The sequence below is a fragment of the Hemibagrus wyckioides genome, linkage group LG21, assembly GCF_019097595.1.
Source record: "Hemibagrus wyckioides isolate EC202008001 linkage group LG21, SWU_Hwy_1.0, whole genome shotgun sequence".
NCBI lineage: Eukaryota > Metazoa > Chordata > Actinopteri > Siluriformes > Bagridae > Hemibagrus > Hemibagrus wyckioides.
In genome coordinates, this window is record NC_080730.1 from 14,161,177 (window position 1) to 14,186,886 (window position 25,710).

Below are 25,710 nucleotides of genomic sequence, written 5' to 3' on the forward strand. Positions count from 1 at the left end.
CAACAGCAACATTTAGTAAATATCACATTATGCCACTCAACTCTAAGTAAAAAATTAATAATAAGGACAAAAAAAAAAGTTTCAAGTAGAAAAATGTCATTCACTATAAGAATAATCATTTAATCTTTATGCAGAAAAGAAAATACATTCTTACATTCTTACTCAAACTAATGAGATCCGTCTGAGAAAATCTGTAAAATCTCTCTTATCTTTTGTTGGGTGTAGTAGAGTACCTTCAAAGATACACAGCGTTCAAAGATAGTGCAGGTACACAGTGTTTCCCTTCTCCAACATACCCCCCCCCCAACACACACACACTCTCTCTCTCTACTCTGCTTTGCTGTTGTCTCTTTCAAAGGAGTTGGAAGTGAAGCGTCTGCTGCAAGAGAGAGGGTTTATTTATATGTGCTGCAGTGGATCTGGGCCAATCAGTAGGTATGATGAGTGGAATCGAGTCTGAGTGCTGCTACTTCTTTCCTCTTAAAAGCATTGTGGATGTTAGTCACAGCAGGCGGTCTTTGGCTTGCATTAAATAAAACTACAAATGACCACGTCTGCTTGTGTGCGTACTTTTTAAATGCAAGATCCTACACCAGGAAGTGGATTTGTTTTTTCTCTATTTCCCAATGTGCCAGTGAATTTGACAGATTGGTGCCTTCACAGATGCTTCTCAGGTTTCCCTGAGCAACTAAATTGGATTCATTGCCTTCAAAGTGTGCCATGTTTGGTTTCTTGTGATGAAAATGAAAGACAGTTGTATATTTTGACAGATTTAATGTCAGGTAGTATTTGCATGACCTAGATTACATCAGCTTCTATTCAGATCCATGATTCTTAATTGGATCTATAGCGGAATTGTATTCTCCCCTAGAATATCAACAAATGATGGCCACCATACGGAGCTCTTCTTATTTCCTGGGTCTCTGATGCATTTGGCACAGTCTTTGCAATGAAGCAACGTTCCTTTTCATAGCTGTTCCTTTTTCCTCAGTCAGATGGCAGTTAGATTGTGTCTTGCATAACCTAGTCGATGCAAACAGATGATGGATCCCTGTCTCTGATTCCTCGCCATGTTACATTGTCTTAAAGCAGCATATTCGCCAGTGCCATTTTCTGACATACCCTCCAGTCATACAAGAGCACAGATTTAATTATCAGCAGGACACTGGATGCTCAGTCATTCAGATGATACCCCAAACTTTGTTTTCACTGAGCTGTTGAAATTCCTGCTCTAATGCAGAACACGTGTCCTCTTTGTTTGTGGTCGTTGGGGTTCAAGAAGAACTTTGGGGAGGGGTGCTCCAGATTTTCAAATTTCCTCCCCTTCCCCTGTACCCCAAAGGGGCACATGCACTCAGATACTTGCATACTTGTGCTCTGATGAGGAAATGACCGTAAGCATAAATCCCCATCAAAGAAAGCAAATCCTTTAATTAATCGTATAACCATGATCAAAATAGACCTGGCACCATTTTGTACAACGCTTGCGGTTTATAAAGGTGATAAAACTAAGAAGCAGTCGGAGGAAATGGGAAATTTGTGGTGTGAGCATTGTTGGTGCACTGACTAACTTTCTTCCTCTGCAACTTTTCTACATTTCTCGTTAAATCAGTAATGGCTCATTAAGACCCTGAAATAATTTGACCAAACCCGCCACTCCTAAATTCTCCTCATCTTTTTAATAAATGATGATGCAGCAATGATAAGTATTTATTGCCTCCTTTGAAAGAAGCCATCGGTTGTGTAAATGATGGAAATAGGGGTCATTAAAATGTCTTTTGAAGCCAGTGAGTGATTGACAGTGCCGGCAATTATGTCATCTCTCTAACCTTCGGCAAGTTGCATGAGGGGTCGTGTCAAGGTTCTGTCAATGGGGAAGATTCCACTCCTGGGAGTAGTAGACAGTGGTGGCATTCCGTTCATGTTTAGAATAAGAAAACCCCCATACTCCCTGCTGAAATCAACCCATCAAATGGCATCTTCCATTGCTTGGCACAGATTCCTTTCCACTGGTCCAGTTTTCAGTTGCTGTGGTTATACAGTTGACTGGTGCAATGGTTCCGACAGCTCTTTTACCACCGGTTCCAGAGGCACGTGTCTTCAGACCTTCACAATTTGTTTGTATCTTTCTCCAACGCATACTAATTAAATAATGAAATTGTCAACACAATTGTTCAGCCTTCAGCTGAAGGATATCTCAAATCTTATACTTGCACCATGCTAGTCAGTATAGACTGACATCGTTGTTGTGGTTGTGGTTGTTCTTGGCTTTTAAGAAAGCGCCATGCTAGAAGGAGAGGAAAACTATTTTGTCGTGCACGCTCAAGTGCAAGCAAAAACAATTTGGGCAAATGATTCTGGAGCAGGCCTTGTATGTAAGTCATTATTCTAAGCTGAGGCTGAAAGGGCATTGGCTCAAGCATATTTCCTGTTTCCTACCACCAAGCTGTCTGCACTTTCTTAGCCACCTGAACCAATTCTGCAGCGAGTACTAAAAAGCAATAAATGCCTAGTCTTGAACCAAATGCCGAAACAACAAAAGCAATAGGAGAAAATATTCATGCATGTCGAAGTGTAAAGCCTGTTTTACTAAACACTGGATTCCTACACATCATAAATCATATACTCGCTGATTTTATATGCACAAATATTATTTGTATTCTTCAATGAATATCTGTTACAGATCCCTTAGGATTCCATAAATACCCATTTACTCTATGGTCATTCCACACACTGCGCTTTACTGTTGCTTTATGTAAGTGACCTGCATGTTAAATATGTCACTTTCCATTCTGTTATGTTAATCAAACTATTTGTAACATGTAACATATTGCACATCACATTCCATTGCCATATTCTATTCATTATTTTTTTAAAAATTGGATCTTAAATTTAGTTTATTTATATGCACAGTCTAGGAGGTGTGGCCAGGTTTTCATTTTACTACAAGATGTATATTGTATACAGATGAATGAAATCATAAAAAAGTACAGGAATCAGGTTAAAATCAGGGTGGCTTGCATTGCCACCTGTCTTCAGTGTCCCCAGTCTAGTATGTGGAGTTTTGTCTGGGTTCTCATCCTGGGTCCCATCTCCCAAAACTTGCTATTGGTTTGATTGACTAATTGGTTCATTACCCCTAAGTGTGACCCTGTCTAGGATAAAGTAGTTACTAGAGTTATTAGAAAGTGTGCAAGAGAGGCAACATTTGTGAAACACTAGCACAGACACCATGGCACCCAGCAGGATGTCTGGTAACCAGTGGATAGGTGAAATGAGGCATGTAAAAATGCCTGCCATTGGAAACACTGGATTATAACTTGATATTCATTCTAATTCACTGCATCTTCCTGTTCGTATTTTGACATCACAATACTAACCATGCTCTTCCTCTTTCTACCGTTCAGGTGATGAAGACGTACCACATGTACAATGCGGACAGCATCAACGCCGAGAGCAAGCTGAAGGAAGCCGAGAAACAGGAAGAGAAGCAGATGGGACGCGGGGCACGCCAAGAGGAGCGCCAAACACCACGCTCGCCTGACACGCTCGCCAGCGTCAGGCTTGACGACAAGCCTGTTCGTCGGAGCTCTGTGAAAAAGATCGAGAAGATGAAGGAGAAGGTGAGGACTGAGATGATGGAGAAGAACTGAAATGGGGTGAGGGAGAGCAGGGGGATTTATTATAGAACTTGGTGGTCACTTGAGGTAAAAGAAGCATTGTGTGGGTGGTAAAAGGGTGCGACATTGTTTGAATGGTAAGAAGAGAATGCAGTAGAGAGGGAGAAAGAGACGGAGATGGATGAAGTGGTGAGTGGTATAGTGCAAACCATCATTTAGCACATGGTTCTGGATCAGGTCCCGCATTCATAAGGCATGTTGATCTTATTCTTGTTTATGATCTCATTCATAAGGAATACATTTGCTCTCATTCTTCTCTTAAATTGCAAAAAAAGCACTCTCAGTAGGGCATAGTAACATGTTTTACTTGGGAATAGTTTAACATTTGTTGGTTTATGTGATATCTTGCATTTTACAGAGCATACAGTCTTTTGCACTTCTCTGGCCATAAGCTTCAGGATTGTCTCAGGTTGTTGGGCTTCTTTCATATAAACAACATCTTGATATCTAAAACACTGTATGCTTTCACAGCGAGGTATTGTCACTGGATTTTGTGCCTTTGAAACGGTATTAAAGTTTTGTGCTTTGTTTGTGTTAAAGATATGTGTATGTGTCTCAGTGCTCAGTGCTAGCAGAAGTGAAGTGCTCAGATGTGCTATTCTTTGGTGTATATACACCGATAACATCCAGTACACTAGGTTTTCATCACATAGTATGTGTTGGAATGGGACCATTTAGTGAGAATATAAGACTGGTATCAGACTGATACCACTATCACTATTGAAACATGCTTAGTTTATGTTAGACATGCATCCTCTTCCTGTGAAAATAGCTGATTATTGGCCGTATTTAATGCAAAGTATCAGACTGTACTGAAAGGTTTCATGAGACTGTACCAGATCTCTGTGGTGAATGCCGGAGCATTAGACCTTTGCATGGATCTCATTACAGATTATTCTTTATCGCCATCATTGTAGGGTTTAATGCTTTCCCTATAATAATTATGGGCCACTAGGCTGAAGATAACATGGTTTGGTGGTAATGCTGAAATGGTCAGGTTTGTCAGTTCCAGTGCCATCTGACAAGTTGATATGAAGAACAATCACAGCTGTCTAGAATGTTCTTTTAGAAAGGTTCCTCTGTCTGAAACCTACACCATTCTTGCGTCCTTAACTTCAGGCTGCAGGGTCAGAAAAGGACAGAGTACGGATTAGAGTTTGTGGTGGCAGCTTGAACATTTCTTTGTCAACTTGCCGCCATGAACCATTCAGAGACACCTGATCCACATTGCTAGTTATTGGCCCGAGTGATTTAATGGCCCTCGTTCAATGTTCCCTTTCTCTTCTTTTCCCTCTCATACCGCTTGCTTTCCATCTCCTTTTCCAGCGCCAAGCCAAATACACTGAGAACAAGCTGAAAGCCATCAAGGCAAGAAACGAGTACCTGCTGGCTCTGGAGGCGACCAACTGCTGCGTGTTCAAGTACTACATTCATGACCTCTCCGACCTCATTGACGTAAGTCCTCCTATGCCTTGTCGCCATCGATTCCTTTGCTTTTAGCCTGCTGGTGCATACAGAGCCCTTCTAAACACTGCATTAACACACACCATCATTAACATATATACAGTACACTCTGGCTATGCTCTTTACTTGGCCGACTCTCAAACAGCTCCCTATAGTCATCTATAGTGCAGAAATGTAAAGACCATTAAAAGCCATATGTACAGTAGTTCAATTAATCTGAAGCCATTTTCTATTTGACGAATAAAAGTATTGCTTTTCAAAATGGATACCTTGCATATCCATGAACTTTCCATCCTGTCCATATCATTTCAAACTGGTAGATGTGTATATTTATATATATATATTTTTTCCCCCACTACAGTGTCTTAATGGTGGCATTCAAGCAGCATTACTCATTGATTTTTAGCTGAAAGCTTTAACGACTCCAATGAGATTTGTTAAAATTCTTCTTCAAATGACCTAAAGTGACCTTCATTTGAGAATGTTTTTCTTCTGTTTCAGCTTCTTCATTTCTTAAGTACATTTCTAGATGTTTCTCCTATTATTTATATTGTGTATGTTTATATAGACTTATCTACTTTCACTATTCATCAATAGATATTGTAAATATGTATAATATATTCTGTCACATTAAAATGAAATTGCATTTTGTGATAATGCATCAGCTTTTATTTTTTTCTACGAGTCCATCTGGATAGATCTATAGAAATTGTACTAGGTTCAAGCCTGCCGTATTTTTTTTTAAAATATGGCTAACCCTTTCCTTTTAAATTGCCAGAGAATTCCTGATTTGTTTGATTTACAAGTTGCCTTGTGGATATACATGATGTTACATATTTATTCATTAAATACCCACCCAAATGGTTTAACTCAATTCTTCAGTGTAATTTAAATAAATGTTATGGTACGTCAGGCTCGTAATATAAAATGTGAATCCTTGAAAGTTCAAATCGCTGTTGTTCCATTAGAGTGGTGTAATTGCTTCACTTATTAGGTAGACCTGAGGCAACCCCACAGGGAAGCTCTTAGAAAAGGATTACTCCTTCTTCACTATGATCTTTAGATCCTCCTAGGGCTCAAGCTCATGATCAGAGCTGGTGACTTCACCCAGAGTGCCATGAATATGAATGGTAGGTTTACACGGTGCATTCCCTTGGTTTAGGAGATCTGAGCATGCTGGGAAACATATGATCCGCACAGAGGTTGATGTATCGGGGTTCGAGCTCTGCTGAATGAGGATATAAGCTAAAGTGCACCAGGCTTGTGTCTCTGCGGTGTTTGTGTACGTGTTCTGTGTGTTTTAATTGGACGCCTTTTGTTCAAATAAATAATGCATTGCTTCCTGAATATACGAAGACCATGCAGGAACCAGTGCTATAAAAGCGTGCCAAAATGTGTCCCTTCTGAGAATGCCATGTTATTTATTTCAAGGCGATGCAGCTATGCTCTGTTTCAAACAAATCTGTTTCCAAGTGAAGTTTCATTATCTGTTTGATCTAGAGTATAATTCGTACCTTTGGGTTTTAAGGCTTTGCATGGTTGATCCCACAACTGTGGTGACATTTAGCTCTTTTTAACTGCTAAAAATGAAACCACTGAATGTAAGAAAACATGGGTTTTTAATTAAATCACTTTCAGAATGACCTTGTCAGACAATTTCGCAATATGATCTCATTGAAAATAAAGAAATTTATTTTCTTCTTCACATTATCTACAAAAATATTGATCTGTAAATACTTTACTTCTTTATCTACTAATATATGCTTAAGTTCCTTATTGTAAAATGTCCTTACCTTACAGAAATGTTTGCATCAGTGGCACCACAATGGCAACAAACATGACCTTGTTATCTTCTGTTTTGCTTTTCCTTCAACTTTACATCCATGTGTAGCAAAACTCTAGGATTCTTCCATCCTGTACACTGTACCTTCTTTAATTAAAGAATTTTAAGAAAATTCCCAGACTGACTTTGCATATTATTTCTTTGATTCTTTCTCTCATTCAGTGCTGTGACCTGGGCTACCATGCCAGCTTGCACCGGGCTCTGCGTACCTACCTCTCTGCTGAGTTTAACGTAGAGACGTCCAAGCATTGCGGCCTGGAGACGATCGAGAACGCTGCCGAGAACCTCGAGGCCCAGGCTGACAAACAGAGACTAATGGAGACCTACAACAACATCTTCTGCCCTCCCATGCGCTTCGACTTCCAGTCTCATATGGGGGACCAGGTAAATCTACGCACATGTGCTAATCGAGTGTTTGAAAACGTCACATGTTGTAGCTGTTTGTTTGATTGTCGAATTGTGTTCACCTGAAAATGAAGGCGTGTTTGGATCAAGGCTCGAAGGTGTAACAGCACTGTCGGTGTGTGTTTAGTCCGGATTCCTTATTGCAGTTTTGTGACTTCAAAGTAGCTTGTATGCCTGAACCCCTCTGTTCTAATCATGCTAATTATTTACTCGTCCTGCAGCTGTAAACAAACAACAGCATGAAGGCATTTCTATATAAACACATCTGCTGGACATTTATAGATTTCTTTGCTCCTGCCAGATTTCGATTTGCAGAGAGATGAAGGCAAAGTAAATGAGCATAGTTGTTTTTCTTTCTTTCTTTTTTTTTTTTTTGTCTCTTAGTACTTGTCCAAACAGAGCCACACAGGAATGAAACGTATGGCCATGTTTATCAGGCATGTAACAAGTCCTCATGAGTCCTCAGTGGTTTGTTATTGAAGAAAGCTGTCATTGTAGAGGCTTCTATTGCCGCCTGTCAAAAACAGCCATAAACCCGGATGTATATATAACAGGGGTGTTGTTCTTGTGTTGCTCTTTATGCAAATAGCTAACGATTTTCTCAGCTGCGTTCAGTCTTTGTGAAACCTCTGTGCTCAGGTGTGTGTGTGTGTGTGTGTGTGTGTGTGTGTAAGGGCCTTGCAGCTTTTTGGTCCAATGCAGTGTATTTGAGCCCAGCTGTGACTGCCTAACCCATCCCTCAGGGAGACAGGGCCAAGATGCGATGGCCAGATGTTCCGCATCAGTGTGTGTGTGTGTGTGTGTGTTTGTGCGTGAAAGAGAAACTGGTGAGAGTTGTACTCTCTTTCTGCAAGCATAATTCAGTGCACCTTATGAAACAAGAACCAACCAAACGGAGACCAATAGTACTTGTGTTTCTAGCTTCAGTTTAAAAGCACACAATGGTTACATTTATAATGGAATAAGTGCTTGGATAGCATTAAGGCAACAATGAAAAAAACAGGGACTGACAAATCATTAACCTGGGCACCCAGGACAAGAATATTACATATCTGAGGAGGTTGAGTAGAGTAGTGTGTTTTTCATTTAGAAATAAGTTTCACTGTTTTCTGTATTTGTTTAAACATAACTTACTACTATAGATTTACACAGAATATTACAAAGAAGCTTGATGGTGTGACACATGCTACTCTTTTCCAAATCCTGGTCGTATAATAATTAGCTTGAACAGACACTGGGTGATGATTCTAGACACCAGATGTTAGTTTCCAAAATTTAGGAATATGAAGGGATGTGGAATGGTTTGATTAAACTGAGCTGCAGTGCAGCACAGTAACTATAACGTTTAAAAAGAATTTAACATCACTGTTTTGAATAAAAATTGTCTTGTGGTGTGTGAAGTGATGTGTAACTGAAAAGTTTGAGATCTGTTATTCCACTAGGAAGAAAAATAGAGCAACTTGGCTACTAAACAAACACGCTAATGACTTGTAATTCTGTCTGAAATCTAACAAAATTGACGCTGTAACAGTTTTTCTAAAGTTTCACAATAGCAGAAGCGAATATTTAAACTATTGTGCATAAGATTTTTTTAAAAATGGTATTTGTTTTTTATTTTTTAGTTAGTTTTACCTTTTGGATAAAAACGTAAAAAGGGAACACGTTTCAGAGCAATAGTTGATGTTTTCGGCTTGTTATTTGAAGCTTAAGGGTGAAGGTGTTGAGCTACTGAGCCGAAGGTTGAGTTCGAATCCCAGATCCATTGAGCTGCCACTGCTGGGCCCCTCAGCAAGACCCTTAACCCTCAATTGTTCAGCTGTATAAAAATGGGATAAATTGTAAATCGCTCTGGATAAGGCATTTACCAAATGCCAGAAATGTTATGTAAATATAATTATTTTCTATAGTCTGTATAATAAAGATAAGTACCTTGCCATGATTTTCAGCTAAATTATGTTAGTTTGTGTTAGTACTTCTTGGTCTAGAAAATTGGGCCCCAGTGCATGCATGTCCTGTGACTGGACAAGTCACAGGACATAGAATTTTGGGGCATAGAATTTTGTGCTGTACCTACCTTTGTGCTGTAATTAGCTATGTTTGTGATGGTACATTTTTAGGCAGAAATTAAAAGGAAAAAAAGATTTTTTGTTCACATTGGCACCAATCTTGAGTCAAAAATCCTGCAGCAATAGCTGACTGAAAAATCTCCAATTGCACCTCACTTATACTTTCTCCAGGCTCTCATTATTTTTATTATTTGATATTATATTTATAATGTGATTCAACACAGAGATCAGTTTGTATTTAGTGCTCAATATGTGTGATGCTTTTTAGGGCTTTTTTTTTTTTTTAAAGAGCTATTTGAGATCTTTTTCTGTTGCCTAGTAATAATCTATTTTCTCTCTCTCTCTCTCTCTCTCTCTCTCTCTCTCTCTTTTTAAAATTAAGATGGGCTACATGTGCGCTCAGCAGCCACTGCAGGGAGAACTTCTGCAGAGGTGCCAGCAGCTCCAGTCTCGTCTTTCCACACTCAGGATAGAGAACGAGGAGGTAAATGTGCACTCACACACACACACCCACACACACACGCGCATATATATGTATGCATGAGTCTTCTCATCTGTCTTCTCAAGTACAGCAAACCCATTCTCGTCTATATAGCCTCCTAATATATACATATAGTCTCTTGAAATGTTCCTCTTACACAGTCGTTCTATTCACACACTATGCACCTGCTTATTCTCTGCTATAAATCATTTCAGGTTACGTTGTTCTTTGTAACAACCTCAGGCACTTAACTGATATTCTGGTTTGTTTTTTTTTTAGGTCATTTGCTTCTAGTTCAAACAGATGCACTGTATATTTGCATGCATTACCCTGTCTCCCCCCTTCTCTCATTCAGGTGAAGAAGACCATGGAGGCGACTCTGCAGACCATCCAGGACATGGTGACCATCGAGGACTTTGATGTAACTGACTGCTTTCACCACAGCAACTCCATGGAGTCAGTGAAGTCTACTGTGTCTGAATCGTTCATGAGCAAACCGAGCCTAGCCAAGAGACGGGCCAATCAGCAGGAGACTGAGCAGTTCTACTTTACGGTGAGACACGGAGGGATGCATGAATGGATGGAAGCGTGGATTAGTTGGATAGATTGATTGGCTGGACTGATGGGATGAATGGTGGGCAGACAGTTGGATGGTTGGAGAAATTGGATTAGTTCGATTTGATAGATGGATGGATGGATGGACTAGATTGATTAGCTGATTGATAGACAGATGATGGACAGACAGTTGGATGGTTAGATTAGTTCGATTTTATGGCTGAATGAATGGATGGATGGATGGGTGAATGAATGGGTGAATGAAAGAGTGGATGGATTGATGGATGTATGGATGAATGGATTAGTGGTTGATGGATTGACAGATGATGGACAGTCAGTTGGATGGCTGGATAAGTTGGATTAGTTTGATTTTATGGATGGATAAATGGGTGAATGAAAGATTGGATGGATGGATGGATGGATGGATGGATGGATGGACAGACGGACGGATGGACGAATGGATGGGTTAGATTGATTGGCTGGACTGATGTATTATATTATATTATAATCCACAATTATGTTGTCTTTTACTTTACATTCATATTTCGTTTTGATTTTTTTTGTTTGTTGCTGCATCTTGGTGTTCTATTGTTGTGTAATTATACACATTTGTGAGACAGGTTTCAATTTTGTTCTTCCAGGAGTCTCTTTGAGATGTTAAATTGCAGCTATGGAAAACATTTTACTCAATCAAAAGCCTCATTTCCATACATCATTCAGACAGTAATTCATTGTAATCCACATCACCCCCACTAACTGCTCTCGATTTATCTGATTGCACGTGTAAATTAGCACTCTTCATTTCAGATCTGTGTAATTCACAACTCTAGTTGCAGTTAGCTGCCACAGAAGAACACTTTATGTTGGATTTCATTTGACAAAAGAGAATAGTGACATGTGTTAGAAATCTAGACAGCTAGTAATTCTTAATGTCCCAAAAAATTTGTTGTTAGAGTCTAGACATGATAATTGAGGTTTTCTTGAGGAGGCTGAGGTTTCTAAAAATGCTAAATGTGTCAGTGTTTCAGACGGCAGTGTGGCAATCAATATGAAGTAAAGGAAGCATAGATTAGATGGAGGGGTGATTTTAGCTTTGATATAACACAGGACTCTTTCTCTTTAGCATTGTACCATGTGCCAGCTTCCTTATTTCACTTCCTCTTTCCTCTTTTTATGGCCTTCTTACTCTGACGTTTTCTCTCTCGTGTGAGAGTATGGCATAAGTGTCACGAGAGATGACTTTCATATCGTCCATCATTTCTCTCTCTCTCTCTCCCTCTCTCTCTCTCTCTCCCTCCCTCCCTTTCAGATACGTTGTGTGTCTTCTGAGAAATGAGCTGTCAGGGTCCTCAGTGCCCTCAGCTCTTTAATGTTTACATCAACCAGTGTGTGAGACATGGAGAGAAACACACCAACAATAAAGGGCAGATGAAAATGAGAGAAAGATTAGATCTAGAGAGCAGGGGAAAGAAGAGAATACAAAGTTTCCAATGTAGAAAAATAACGGAGATGGATGGCGAAAGGTAAATGGATGACAAGTCAGCATTTTGTGTTTCAGAAACTGAAGGAGTTCCTAGAGGGCAGGAACCTCATTACCAAACTGCAGGCCAAGCACGAACTTATCCAGAAGACCCTGGGAGAGAGTAAGTGATCTAGCTGTGTGTGTGTGTGTGTGTGCGTGCTTGAGTGTGTTTCTCTGATTAGAGACAGAATGGTATAGTATTAGTTGGATGAAGGATGGAGGAAAAAAAAAAAAACTTGCTCCTTTTCCAGAAATGAGTTATGGAGGTGCAAGATCAGGCATCATGCTCCAAGTGGAGACAGGAAGGACAAGGAGGGTGTGTGTCTGTGTGTGAGTGTCTGCGAGAGTGTGTGTGTGTGTGTGTGTGTGAACTAAGCTTTAGAATACAATATCAGTCATATTTATTATCGGTTATATTTTGTTATTTATCACATTTACATGTTTGCATGAACAAAAATATGTTTGTGTAACAAATAGTGAACATGTGAAAAAAATGACCGCTATTTTTGCCACATTTTTACATTTTATTGTATTTTTCATTTATTTTATACACTACAGTTCAGTACGAGTTTCTGTAATCATGGCCTTACACATCTGTACAATCTGGTATATAATTAACTTCTTCATTTAAATTCCTTTCAGGAGTGTTGTGTATAAATGTCCTCTGAATTCCGTTGTATTGTATGTTAATGGCAGTAAAGTATGTTACCTCGATGAAATCTTGATGAAACTAGTGACAGGTGTTATTGCATCATAAATTACAACAGCCAATCATGTTGCTTTATGCAAATGTAGATCAAGTTACATTACATTTATATTTATATTTCTGGCATTTGGCAGAAATCTGTGTATACAGATTTTACATATTATCTCATTTTATACAACCGAGCAATTGTAGGTTAGGGGGCCTTGCCCAAGGGCCCAGCAGTGGCAGCTTAATGGACCTCGGATTCGAACTCACAACCTTCCGATCGGTAGTCCAACACCTTAACTACCACGTCCCTATCCCTACACATAGTTTTATTGTTACAGCTGTGAAAATGAATCACTTTCTGGCTAGATACGGGTCACAGAAGTGTACCAGGTTGTACCAGTTTTCATAGAAAGGTACAATATTAATGGTTGAATAAATTATGCATTCATTATGAATTATTAATTATAATGGTGCATTAATTATTAAATGAATGGTTACTTTTAAGGTTTTCATTCGACTCCCATAATTAGGCAATATTGGATTAAGCTTTCATAACTGATATAATAAACAGTTCTTGGTAGTGAACTCAGACTTTTGGACTCCAGTATGTGTGTTTTAGTAAGAAATAGTGAGGGAGTTTGGAGAGAAAGAAGGGAGTGAGATATTTGAGGAGAGGCAAGATTTCATCTCCTGTCTTTCTGTTTTTCTGTCTCACCTCCCACTCTCATTCTTCAAGTCCTACCGAGTCAGCAGGGAGAATTTCAGATAGCATGGACTGGAACAGATGGAAAAAGACAGAAAAAAGTTGTTCCTACTGTTAGGATCCTCCAGTGTGTAATAAGCGCACAACACAGCAGTGTATTCCTTAAGGCTAGACAAGCGGAGATGCTAATGACAGTCGTTATTTGCGAGCTTGTTGTGGAATCAGGAGTGTAGACTACTGCAAGAGAGCGAGAGAAAGAAAGAGATGCTTGGGTACTTGCTGAATTAGACCCTGAAGATGTTGCAATGCATGCTGGGGGACTGGCAGACGCTGCTTTAATTGATGCACGTCAGCTAGATGTGTTAAAGCACGTTCTTTTGAATTTGGTAGCACCTGTGTGTATTGAAGTGTACTAATTTAGGAGGAACCTAGTTCACTGTAGCGTGACTAAAGTGTGTGTGTGTGTGTGTGTGTGTGTGTGTGTTGCTTAGCATCCATTCGGTATCATGGGTGGGGTGTATGTAAGGGGGTATGTGTGCATGTCTTTTTTTTTTCCCTGGCAGTTGTGTAGAATGTGTGAGGAGAGGGTGGGGTTTTTTTGTTGTTGTTTTTTTTCCTCCTAAAGGTGATGTGATCAAAAAGCAGGAACCCCACAGGAGGGAGAGAGGAAGAAGGGAGGAAAAGAGAGATCAGCCTGTTCGGCTACAATCATCTGCTTAACTAACAGTCTCTCTCTCTCTCTCTCTCTCTCTCTCTCTCTCCCCCTTCAGGTCAAAAGACTGACTATTGCCTTGCCAGGTAGGTGTGGTGCACGCATACTAATGAATCTCAGAAGTAGCATAACATCAGCCAGATGTTTTCTTTTGATGTCTAGTTTATATCTTAAATATCTCGTCTAGACGTAATCATGATTTATTTAAAGCAGCTGATTTATTCATTATGGAACAGGGAAATAGGACGAGGCCACACAGCAGCACTTTTATTTTGCATTAGCCTCTGGTTGTGGCTCTTTGCTATTGTGTGTGTGTGTCTAAAAATAGGGCTTGTCTCTAGAGGATAATTTGTAGTGGTTAAGGGCTATAGACGCACATGTATGTGTAGAAAAATGGGAGCAGCTTGGAGTGAAAATGATCATCATCAGTCTCTGTCTCTCTCTTTCTCATGAACATCAGTGGACGGAGGAACTCGACCGCGAGGAAACAGGTAATATCCGACTCCCTGTGTGTGTGTGTGTGTGTGTGTGTGTGTGTTTGGCAGATGAGCTCACACAGTCACAGTACCCCGCCGAGCCCATTTGCTCCACCTGTGCTTTCTTTTCTTTACATGCCTCACACTAATCCTTGTTGTTCCTATTCAAACCAGAACACATACTGTTACACCTCCTGTACCACTGACGACGTACTGTTTGTTCCCAAAGCCTGCAAAAGTCCCTGACTGAGCCTGGAATTAAATCCCCACAGACACGCATCCCAAAGAGTGCCGATGTGTGGGCACGCTCTGTCCCCATGAGCCAGCTCCCTGTCTTCCTTCCACTGCCATCCTGTAATCATCAGTACATCTTGTGGGATTAATTTAGCTCCCTTGCCTCTGTATTCGAGCCCAAATTGTAGACGAAGCAAACAAAAGAAATGCATCAAATCTTCCATTTGTGTGTTGAATCTGAATAGCTCAATGTTTCTGTCGCCCCCTAGGGATGAGATAAACACATTACACTTTAGACTGAATTTTAATTCGGTCAAGAAGGATATCTAAAGCAGGTCTGGACTGTAAATAATTTAATGCAGAGGATTTGCTTTATAATAAGCAAGCTCACCTTTGAATTGTTGAATGTGACAGTGACACAAATGGCGAGTTTTGTGGCTGTATATTGTGACAGTACAGAAAAAAACACTTAAACCACTCAAAAGTCCATCACAAACCACAAAAGAATGTGAGTACACCTAGTTATTGACTCTAAGTCTCTGAGAAGGTGCTTCCAAATGTTAGTGTTTTGCCCCTCTCACACATCGCTCCATAATCTCCTATAGAAGTTTAAATGGATTTAGATCTGGCTCTGAGAAGGCAATTTCATATGATTTACATTTCCATTTTCTTGCTCAACAAACCTTTCAGTGAGGACCAGATTGTAGAAACATGCTAGCTAAAATTAAATAATAAATAAAGATAGATAGATAGATAGATAGATAGATAGATAGATAGATAGATAGATAGATAGATAGACCACCAAATATAAAAAGCCACCAGTCTTTCATGCTTCCATTCCAGTTTATTGTCACACCCTTTTCTCTTTCCAGATTGTCACTGTATATTCTTTCATGCCTGAACTTGGGGCGTAATGTTGTACCCGAGCTGATGTATCTGAGCTGGCATATGACATATGTGTACAAATTTTCCACCCATGTCTGACGCGACACTTTTGGCACCTTTGACAAACTGTGAATTAGTGTTACAGAATTGTCAGGATGACTCTAGGCAGCATATTTTATGACTGCAGCATGTATTATGACTAAATCATGTTTTTTAAAAAAAAAAAAAAAATTCATTTTCTCCATATTTTTGCAAAAAGAAAAATTATTTGATTTGACCCCCATGGAAAATGCATTCCCAGATCTAATTTACAAACCAGGACAAAACCACAAAAGAACACTGTTGCCATATATCCCCTGTCAGAAATGAGTGAGTGTCTATACATCCAGTATGTGCCTCCATTAAAACCCATACACTCTACCTGAATCGAGCCAGTGTGTGTACGAGTGTGTGCCTTGGCATGACCCCCACCGAGCCTAACGTGCCCCAAATTCCATCTCCATCAGCCATTTCCGCTTTACCCAAACAAACAAAAGGAAGCTGTGAAAAGAAGCGGTCTCCTAGCAACCACCACGTTCAGTAGCCCCTTTTTCCCCCCTGTGGATTCGGAGTGTGCTGCTTTTTTCCTTTCCTGGTCTGAAATCTCTATCCCTTTGCAAATATTATTGCTCTTTCAATGCCCGGTTCTTCAACAGGAGCCTTTCATGAAGATATTTTTTTAAAACATTCTCGGTTTTCAGCTCCTCTCTTATTCTGACCACTCTTGATTTTTTTGTTTTTCTCAATTTGTTTAGGAATCCGCTCAGGTCATACCACTGATCGTGGAGAGCTGCATTCGCTTCATCAGCCGACACGGTAATCTCTCTCTCTCTCTCTCTCTCTCTCTCTCTCTCTCTCTCTCTCTCTCTCTCTCGTTCTCACCCATGGTCTTGCTCTTGGCTGTAAGCCCTGCAGCTCCTGTTCCTCTCCCTGTCCAAGCGAACAAAATGTTCACCATGCTTCATTAATCACCGTGTCTGCCCTGTACAACAGAACCATTTAAATACTGTAGCTCATAAATTTTCATTTAGAACACTGCAATAAACTGCGGTTTGGCTTCAATAGACAGTATTGATCAGTCCTTAATCAATCTTTCTGTGTGAAATAAATGTCATAAACAAAACATGAACGGGTTAGTGAGGTGAAGAGTGAATGAAGAAGGGTTCAGACAGCTAATGTGATGTCACTTTGTCTGCAGGCCTGCATCATGAGGGCATCTTCCGAGTGTCTGGCTCCCAAGTGGAGGTCAATGACATTAAGAACGCCTTTGAGAGGGGTAAGATGATCTAATCGGCATCTCTCCCACCCCTTTGCTTTCTGTAACTCTCAGCGTTATGAAATGGATGAGTCACTATATTCAGCTGCCAAAATAAAGCTCAGCTCTTTTACTTTGTCTCTAATGCGCAAACTCTCTCTCTCTCTCTCTCTCTCTCTCTCTCTCTCTCTCTCTCTCAGGTGAGGATCCTCTGGCCGGAGATCAGAACGATCACGACATGGACTCCATTGCCGGCGTCCTCAAACTCTACTTCAGAGGCTTGGAAAACGCTCTTTTCCCAAAGGAAGTCTTCCATGACCTCATGGCCTGTGTCTGTGAGTGAGCACTCACTTCAGCTCTTCACTTCCTCACTACACATCAGAACAAATCTTACTGTTTAAGATTATATTCAGTTATTCAATCCATTATATATATATATATATATATATATATATATATATATATATATATATATATATATATATATATATATATATATATATATAATATATATAATATATATATAAACATACAAAAAGAAATCCACACTGAAATGTTCTTCTTATAGTCACCTAAATGCAGTTTACTAAAAGATGTAAGAGAAGGGATCAGAATAAATTCATGTAATTTATGACACATGACCATACAACCGTTGTATGTGGTTTTCACCATGTTGGTTCTATATGTTTTCTACACTTTGTATATCTTATATAGTGAGCACATGACAAGGAAGATATTTAGATATTTAGATTTTTTTTTTTTTATTTCATGGATCTTGGGTAGCCTAAGGAGGTTTTCACAGTGCACATGTTCACTGGATTGTTCCTGGTGCCCCTGTAGTATTGATATGGTTTCACTTGATTGTCAGACCCTGGTGTATTTGTGTTCATCTTACACCATCACAAACATGCATGGTGAATGCATTATTCACCATATTTTTTATTTCTCTTTAGTGCTGTTACACAGTGTAAGGCATTTCACCTCTTCTGTATCCCACAATGTTCCCCTGTTACCCATGGTGCATGTGTGCTGTTGAAACTAATGATGTTGTCATCATCAGCTAAAATGCATGCGTATTCTGAGCTTCCTGAACAAGTCTGGACTTGAGTACGAGTCGTGAAGCCAGATTCACGGATTTTCAGTTCAACCCAAATTCGTATCGCATTCAACAGGTAGTTTCAGGTTTGGTAATGCCATGCACTTCCTTCTTGGCATATTACCAATATAGCTTTTACATTACTGATCATTTCATGCAGACTGTGCGAGCAGAGTGAAAGCCTCCTGAGATATGTTAAATCTAGCTAAACATCATCAGGCAAGAAACATTACTGTGGAGAATATAAATAAAACATTTATGACTTAACATTTAAGATTTATGTTTAACAGCAGTATGTGGTGTATGTTCAGTCTGAATTTTCCCATAAATTTGAGGCTCTCCAGAACTGTTAGATGCATCTAGCTGATCTCGCTTAGAATATAGTGTTTTTTGTTGGCAAATTTGAACCATAAAGGCACAAACCAGATATATCTCACAATATAACCTGATTTTAAATACAAAATACGAAGAAAGTGAACAACACAGCCGAGATTTATCACTGTCCAGATGAAGGCTGGCTAGTGATAAAAAAAGAAAAATCATCCATCATACACTAGCTTCTCCCAAAAACAGGAGAATAATGAATTATATACATGCTGAGGAAGAAAAAAGTTCAAACTCCATCAGTCCAGATTCTGTTTATTCTTTTATTTGTACCTTTCACTATCTAAATCCTAGTTGCTTTGTAGCTGCTCTAGCACTATATTTTAAAACATTTTTTAAAAATATTTAATGTCCACTTGATCACCAAAGTTTTATCTGCTCTTTTACATAAATATGTTACAAATTAGTTATTTCGTTTTGTTTGGAATATAAGAAATATGATTGTGTCCCTGCAGCCATGGAGAACCTCCAGGATCGAGCTGCTCACATCCGCAAGGTCCTTCTGTCTCTTTCCAGCAACACTCTGGTCATCATGCGATACCTGTTCGCATTCCTCAACCAGTAAGTGCTTTCACTGGTTTACGATCAGCTCTTGCTTCTGGTTCATTGGAGCTGATATCTATCGCAGATGTTTTATACATATGGGCCAGGTTCAAAAGCAGTGAAGGCTTGCAGGGAGATTTGGCAAATGAGGTCAGCATTCACGTCTGCGGTTCGTTTGTGATTTAGAGGCTGGAGCTGGACTCCGCTGGGATTGTTAAACCTGTGAGCTTTCGCCTGGTGGACCACAGCTAATCTTAGCTTCACTTTTTTAACACTAAAACCTATGTGCCATTTTACAAGCACTTTTTATTATAAGGTATACTATCATTTTTTTTATTTATTTATTTTTTTTACGGGATCCGAGTCCAAGCCCGAGCCACGCTGCCAACCTCAGTTCTTTGTAATGCTTCCATTCCTGTCCCCTGGTTTTCCACTTTCAAGATTAATTTTTTTTTCCGTTCCTTGTCTTTGTGGTCTTTTTGAAAAACCACGATATGGTTTTGCTTTTGCTCCAGCTGATGGCATGTGTGCTCGGAAGTGTGTGTGGTTTCTCCAGTTGACAAAAGCCACTTCAGGCCAGATATCATAGCCAGAGTGAGGGATAAAGTGAGAAAGAGTGTGGGATAAAGGGATTGAGGTATGGTGTCGCTTTCAGGCTGCTAGTAATGCTTTGTAGCTGAAAGAGTCCTCTGTTTGCTCGACTATAATAGTCCAGTCCTAGAATAGCTCTATTAAGCCTTCTTTCAGCTGTAATATACTTTCAGTCTCGCGACGTACTTCAGACGTACATGCTTCTTTATAATTAGCTTCACGATTGTGTGGTTTAAATGTAAATAGTGGCCTAATTTTGGATAAGGGTTAAATAAAACCATAATAAAAGTGCACATTAAAAACATTAAAACACAATACTCTACATCATTTTTTTTATTTTTTATTTGAATCTGTTCCCTTTAGATCATTATCTGTTCATTCCAATGAACTTAAATTTGCGTTCGGTTTCGTACCCGAAGCGGCCACATTATTAGGAATGTGCTGAACTGCTTAGCGTGCACCGTAGAAGGGTGCGGGAAAACACAACCTTCCAGTGAGTAAGCGTTCAGTGGGTGGAAATGCCTTCTTGATGAGAAAGCTTCGATGAGAATGGCTAGATTAGTTTGAGCTGACAGGAAGTCTACAGTGAAATACAGACAAAAAAGCACTCTTTGCAACCATCATGAGTAGAAAAGCATGTCAGAATGCACAACACAACAAAAGACCACATTCGGGTCCACTCCTGGTGGCTGAGACTAGGAATTTGTACTAGAGTGAGTCACAGGTTCACTTAAACCACTCAGGTAAGTTTTGGGGGGAAAAAAGAGCAGTTTGGTGTTGCATACTTTTAGGTAAATTCAGTCTAATCAACCTTGTGCTTCGAATCACTTCAAAACATATGATCTAGCCCTAAAATGTGCCTTATTATGGACCAGGGAAAAAGTTCAAAAGATTAACAGGGAAGAAAGTAAGCAGATCCCCGTGAACTAGTTGTACCGCTCATAAATCCTGACCCAAGCATCTCCATATGGATTTGTTTGACCCCTGTGCCCTAGCCACCTCCTCCCTGTGCGTCTGATTCACAACAGCTCAGTCTGACTCATGGTCTCGTCACAGATCGCGATAACGCTATAGTGCACTGTGGGATAGAGAGAAACGTGCTAAACGAGTGTAATTTCCCCGAGGACAATCCCACAGCGTCGTCTCTGCCTCAGGCCTAATGAACTTTTATAGACAAGGTTAAGTGCTTGAAAAAGTGTGTGTCTTTTTTAATCTGGGACATGTGCTGATGTTCTGTATACATTAACCGACATTCTGTGACAGTGACAAAAGGTTTTGTACGTTTTAACACACACTGCTCAAATATTATTAAAAGAGAAGACATTTGTGTGTATTTCATTAAGATGTAGTCAACAGAGTGGCAACAATTTTTTTTTCTTGTTTTCTTTTTTTCCTTATTAAAAAATTGATTCTTTCTTATTATTCTCATCATTTTCACTTTTTTTCTTAATTGTCCTCATTTGTTAATTGTCCTCATTTATTTATTTATTTACTTACTTACTTACTTACTTATTTACTTACTTGCTTTTTATTCTTTAACCAAGCAGGAATTTTTTTATTTTTTTTTTATTTTTTTTATTCAGATTGTTTTAATAAAACAAATTTTCTTGACATGCTTTCTATTATTTTATGTTAAGCGTCTTATTCATTTAAACTCAGATCTCAGGAAAGTATTAATAAGATATCAATAATAACTTTTATTTAAGTTTTTTATTCTTTTTTTTTTCATTTATGTATATTTTGCTTACTGAAAAATAGAGGTTTCACTTTCTTTCTTTCACCCAATTAGCTACAGTTCAGATTTTTCTCTTTCTATTTTTTCCCCATGTTTTTCTGCAGTCTGTCCCAGTACAGTGAGGACAACATGATGGACCCCTATAACCTGGCCATCTGCTTCGGCCCCACACTTATGTCTGTGCCTGAGGGTCATGACCAGGTCTCATGCCAGGCCCATGTGAACGAGCTGATCAAGACTATCATCATCCACCATGAGAGCATCTTCCCCGGTCCACGTGAGCTTGAGGGCCCTGTGTATGAGCGTGGAGGAGCCCCTGAAGAATACTGGTGAGCTTTGAGTTTGGCTCTTCTGTATTTTTTTTAGGCAGCTGCTCATGCTTTATTAAATGTGACAGCTTATTAAAGTTCTTTAGATTCGACAGAATTTTTTAAACTGTTTTTTTTTATGTGGTAAATTATAACTCATCATCTCATCCAATGTGAATTGGAAAAAGAGGGAAAATAAATAGGGGATAAAACATCTCATGCTGTTTGAAAGCCGTCTGGGGGCTTTGAAGGTCAAAATGAAAATGTAAAGCTTAAAAATTCTCCTTTTTTATTTTGGACATTTTCCACCTTCTGTTTATAGTTCCTATAGTCACAAATGGGCCAGTATGAATGAAATCTATTTGATATTCTGTCCATATTTTGCCAGATTGCATACTTTCAAGACAGAATTCAGAAGCACTGTGTGCATCAATCTCAATCTCACTGAAATAAATACATCTTAAAGTGAAATAATCTAAAACAGAAGGCTCACCACAGTGGGTGAATGCGTAACCAAGATGAATTCCAGATATCCATTTAAAACTTGTCCTTCAAACACACACACATACACACACACACACACACACACACACTGTGGGTCTCTTTAGTAGCACAGATGCACCACATGACCCCCAGGCTGTGTCACTTCCCTCGCTTATTGTAAGGTTTTCAATGCCCGGTTTTGGATGGAGACCAGATTTGTCTCTGCAGACACGCCCTTACTGCTGTTTTTAAGAGGGTCCTTTATTAATGGCGTTGACACTCACTGCTTTATAACATCTGCTTGTATGCTGTGGAAGGAAATGGGCTGAAAGTGCTGACTCAGTATAGCAGGAGAAGGAGTTAAAGGTGCTGAGGTGGTGATTCAGAGTTTAAACATTCAGCTTTTGCCTATTCACATTTCCCGTTATAATTTTTCTTTCTAGATTAACCCTCAACTGCATGCCTTAAGAAATAATTTATTATTTATTATATATTTTGAACGTTACAGTATTATTATAGTATATATTATTATAGTATGTTTTATTTATATATATATATATATATATATATATATATATATATATATATATATATATATATATATATATATATATATATATATATGTAATGCTATTCTATGTACTATGTTTTCTATTTACTATATATAATACTGTATAATATATTACTATTTATATAAAATTATATTATACAGTATTATATTATATATAGTAAATAGAAAAAACAGTACATAGAATAGTAATTTAGAAATAGTACATATAAAAAATACTATTTATTGTATTTTTTATTAAATCACATTTTATGAAAGTACTCATTAAACAACTTTATTTATTCATTCATTCATTTATTGCACTGAAAATAATTTTTTTTTTTTTTTTTTAGTAGAGGTTTCTTACCTCCATGAACCTACCAGATAGGAAAGAAAAGTTTACCTCATGCCATCTTTGTTTAGGAAATTTGTTTAGAATGTCGTAGAATACAGTGTTCTTTTAAAAGGTAGAGTATTGTGTAAGGCTCTACTGGGCATTAAGATGAAAATCAGGGAACTGTTGACTTTTGTTTGCACAGGAACCGTTCTGTCTGAGCCGTGAAATCTGAAGGATCGTTTTACATAAAGAGCTTTTAGATGAAAGGCACAGACACACACATGCATTTATATTTGAGTGGAGAAGTTTGTGTACCCCTAGGACAACACGTTGTGTTATGTTTCACAGATGTTTCTTTCTTATTTCAATATATGAAGAGCCAAAAAAAAAACCCTGATCTCTTCTTGACTTGTATATCCCAACTTTGCTTGGTAGTAATTGGAGTTTCATTTGAATAGATGAAGTGTCATATTTTTAGACTTATAACCATGTTGTGTCAGAAACAGATACACATTTTAGTATTTGTATAAGCAAACAGAAACCTAATATTATTATATTATATTAACATTTTAGTTTGGCCCGTATAAAGAAGTTTGTGTCTAAAAATCACTGTCACTTCAGTAACTAAACTGACTTGTGGATACACGGGTTACAGATAGGATGTGTCTTTTTATGTGATTCTTTCAAAAACTATCAGTATTTTAAGAATTCCTGATAAAATGGCACCTCTCCCCTGTTTTCAGAGCATTTTTCATCATATGAGTCTAAATATGATCAAATATTGAGTCTTTTACTGCAAGACAAAGGCTTTTCATCTCTCGCTCTCTCACTCTCTCTCTCTGTCTCCCACACACACAGACACACTAGAGCCGATTCCTTAAGTTGCCTCCATTCCAAACAAGTGGCCATTTCCCGTGAGCTTTGCCAAGAGCTACGTTATAATCCCAAAGACCCAATTAGCACTTCATCCTTCCAACTCCCAGCGTCCCTCACTCCCTGACTCCCTCTCTCCCATCCTATGAAACACAGCCTTTATTAGCCCTGGCTGTCTGCATAGTAAATCACATGGCATTAGACTAAAGGGAAACAGGGCAGGTATCAGACTGTGCGTCTGCTCAGCCGAGTCCTGGCAGCTCTCCACGGAGTCTGCAAGGAAATGATTATTACGGCAATGTTTTGCATGACTCGTCTATGCAAGCTCAAATACAAAAGTCTTATTGGAGCTTATAAACATTTCAGGACCAGCATCTACAAAAATGGCTGTGATGGATTGGCTGTGCAAAATGCATTTTAGTGCTGATTTGTCAACAAAGAACAACATTCGGTGACATTCACACATGGTTTCGATGTAGCCTGTCCATTTTCTTCTTGAAAATCTCTTTTCCTCTGCCTCATCTCATCTGCTTATTTTTCCAGCAAATGTATTGAAGTACATTTGAGGTCATATGGTTTACATACACCTTGAAATCTTCCAGATATTAATAATTAAGTTAAGTTAAAAAATAAGGGTTCATAATATTTGCATTTAGTTGTTATTTAGCACTGCCCTGAATAAACATTTTCACATAACAGATGTTTACATAAAGTCCACAAGACACTGAATTTACACAAATGAGTGGTTCACAGATCAAAATTTTACATTTGCTTGATTGTTAAAAATGAGTTCACATGATCAGTGACTGTTTTTATGTTTTAGAAACAATTCATGCAATGTAAGTGTTTTTATTGTATAGTATAGTGTATTCATTGTAAGTGTAAGTTATGTAGTGTGTTCATTTATTCCCGTGTTTGTCCTGAGCAGCTGCCCCCTGTTCTTCATAAAAATCCTCCAGCTCCTGCACATTCTTTGCTTTTTCCAGCATTTTCTGCATATTTGACCCCTTTCCAACAGCAGCTACATAATGTTGAGCTCCATCTTTTCACAATGAGGACATCTGAGGGGGAAGGGGGAAAATTTCACTGATGCTCAAGAAGGCAAAACACCACATTAAGAGCCAGGGGCGTGTAAACTTTTGAACAGGATGACCGGTGTAAATTGTTGTTTTGTTAAAGATCTTCTTTTTTTTTTTCTTTTTTTAATTTTGTACTGATCTCCAGATGCTACAAAGATATTTCCCAGAAGACAAAATAATAACAATTTACACAGATCATCCTGTTCAAAAGTTTACACCTCCCTAAGAGCCATATCATTTAGCTGCTGTTGGAAAATATGCAGAAGATGCTGGAAAAGTTGAAAGGTGTAGGAGTTGGAGGATTTTTCTGAAGAAAACGTTGGGTGTTTAAATGCACAGGATAATCAAGGGACTTGTGAAAAACTATTACAAAACACAAAAACATCTGATCCAGTATTAATAATCAAGTGTAATGTAAATTTTTGAACTGGTTCATTTTTGTAACTTCAGTCAACGTCTTGTGCACTATATGTAAACATCTGTTATGTGAAATGATATGAAATGTATATTTTTAATTAATTAGTAACGTTTTTGCAGATTTTGCAAGCCGTGAGTAACCCCAACTGTGGTTGAATCTCATACTCGAGTTCTGCATCAAATCTCACATCACAGCAACAATACAGCTGTTTTTACAGCATCTCAGTGGAGCAGATAAAAAGTAGAAACAGTAACCAGGTCTCAGGATACTCCCAACCTCTCCAGCATGTCCCACTGGGAATT

At 38.7% G+C, this 25,710-nt stretch overlaps 1 protein-coding gene across 3 annotated transcripts in view; it reads left to right on the forward strand.

The window, feature by feature from the left end:
• Positions 1-25,710, forward strand: part of srgap2 (SLIT-ROBO Rho GTPase activating protein 2) — a 98,270-nt gene that overhangs the window by 65,342 nt on the left and 7,218 nt on the right. For all 3 annotated transcript variants that reach the window (XM_058373369.1, XM_058373368.1, XM_058373370.1), the window contains 13 exons: positions 3,408-3,623; positions 5,007-5,135; positions 7,150-7,371; positions 9,841-9,942; positions 10,295-10,492; positions 12,053-12,137; positions 14,184-14,211; positions 14,586-14,616; positions 16,515-16,575; positions 16,958-17,035; positions 17,215-17,349; positions 18,950-19,055; positions 21,468-21,692. In XM_058373369.1, the coding sequence (XP_058229352.1) occupies positions 3,408-3,623; positions 5,007-5,135; positions 7,150-7,371; positions 9,841-9,942; positions 10,295-10,492; positions 12,053-12,137; positions 14,184-14,211; positions 14,586-14,616; positions 16,515-16,575; positions 16,958-17,035; positions 17,215-17,349; positions 18,950-19,055; positions 21,468-21,692 (1,616 nt within the window). The remainder of the gene's footprint in view (positions 1-3,407; positions 3,624-5,006; positions 5,136-7,149; positions 7,372-9,840; positions 9,943-10,294; positions 10,493-12,052; positions 12,138-14,183; positions 14,212-14,585; positions 14,617-16,514; positions 16,576-16,957; positions 17,036-17,214; positions 17,350-18,949; positions 19,056-21,467; positions 21,693-25,710) is intronic.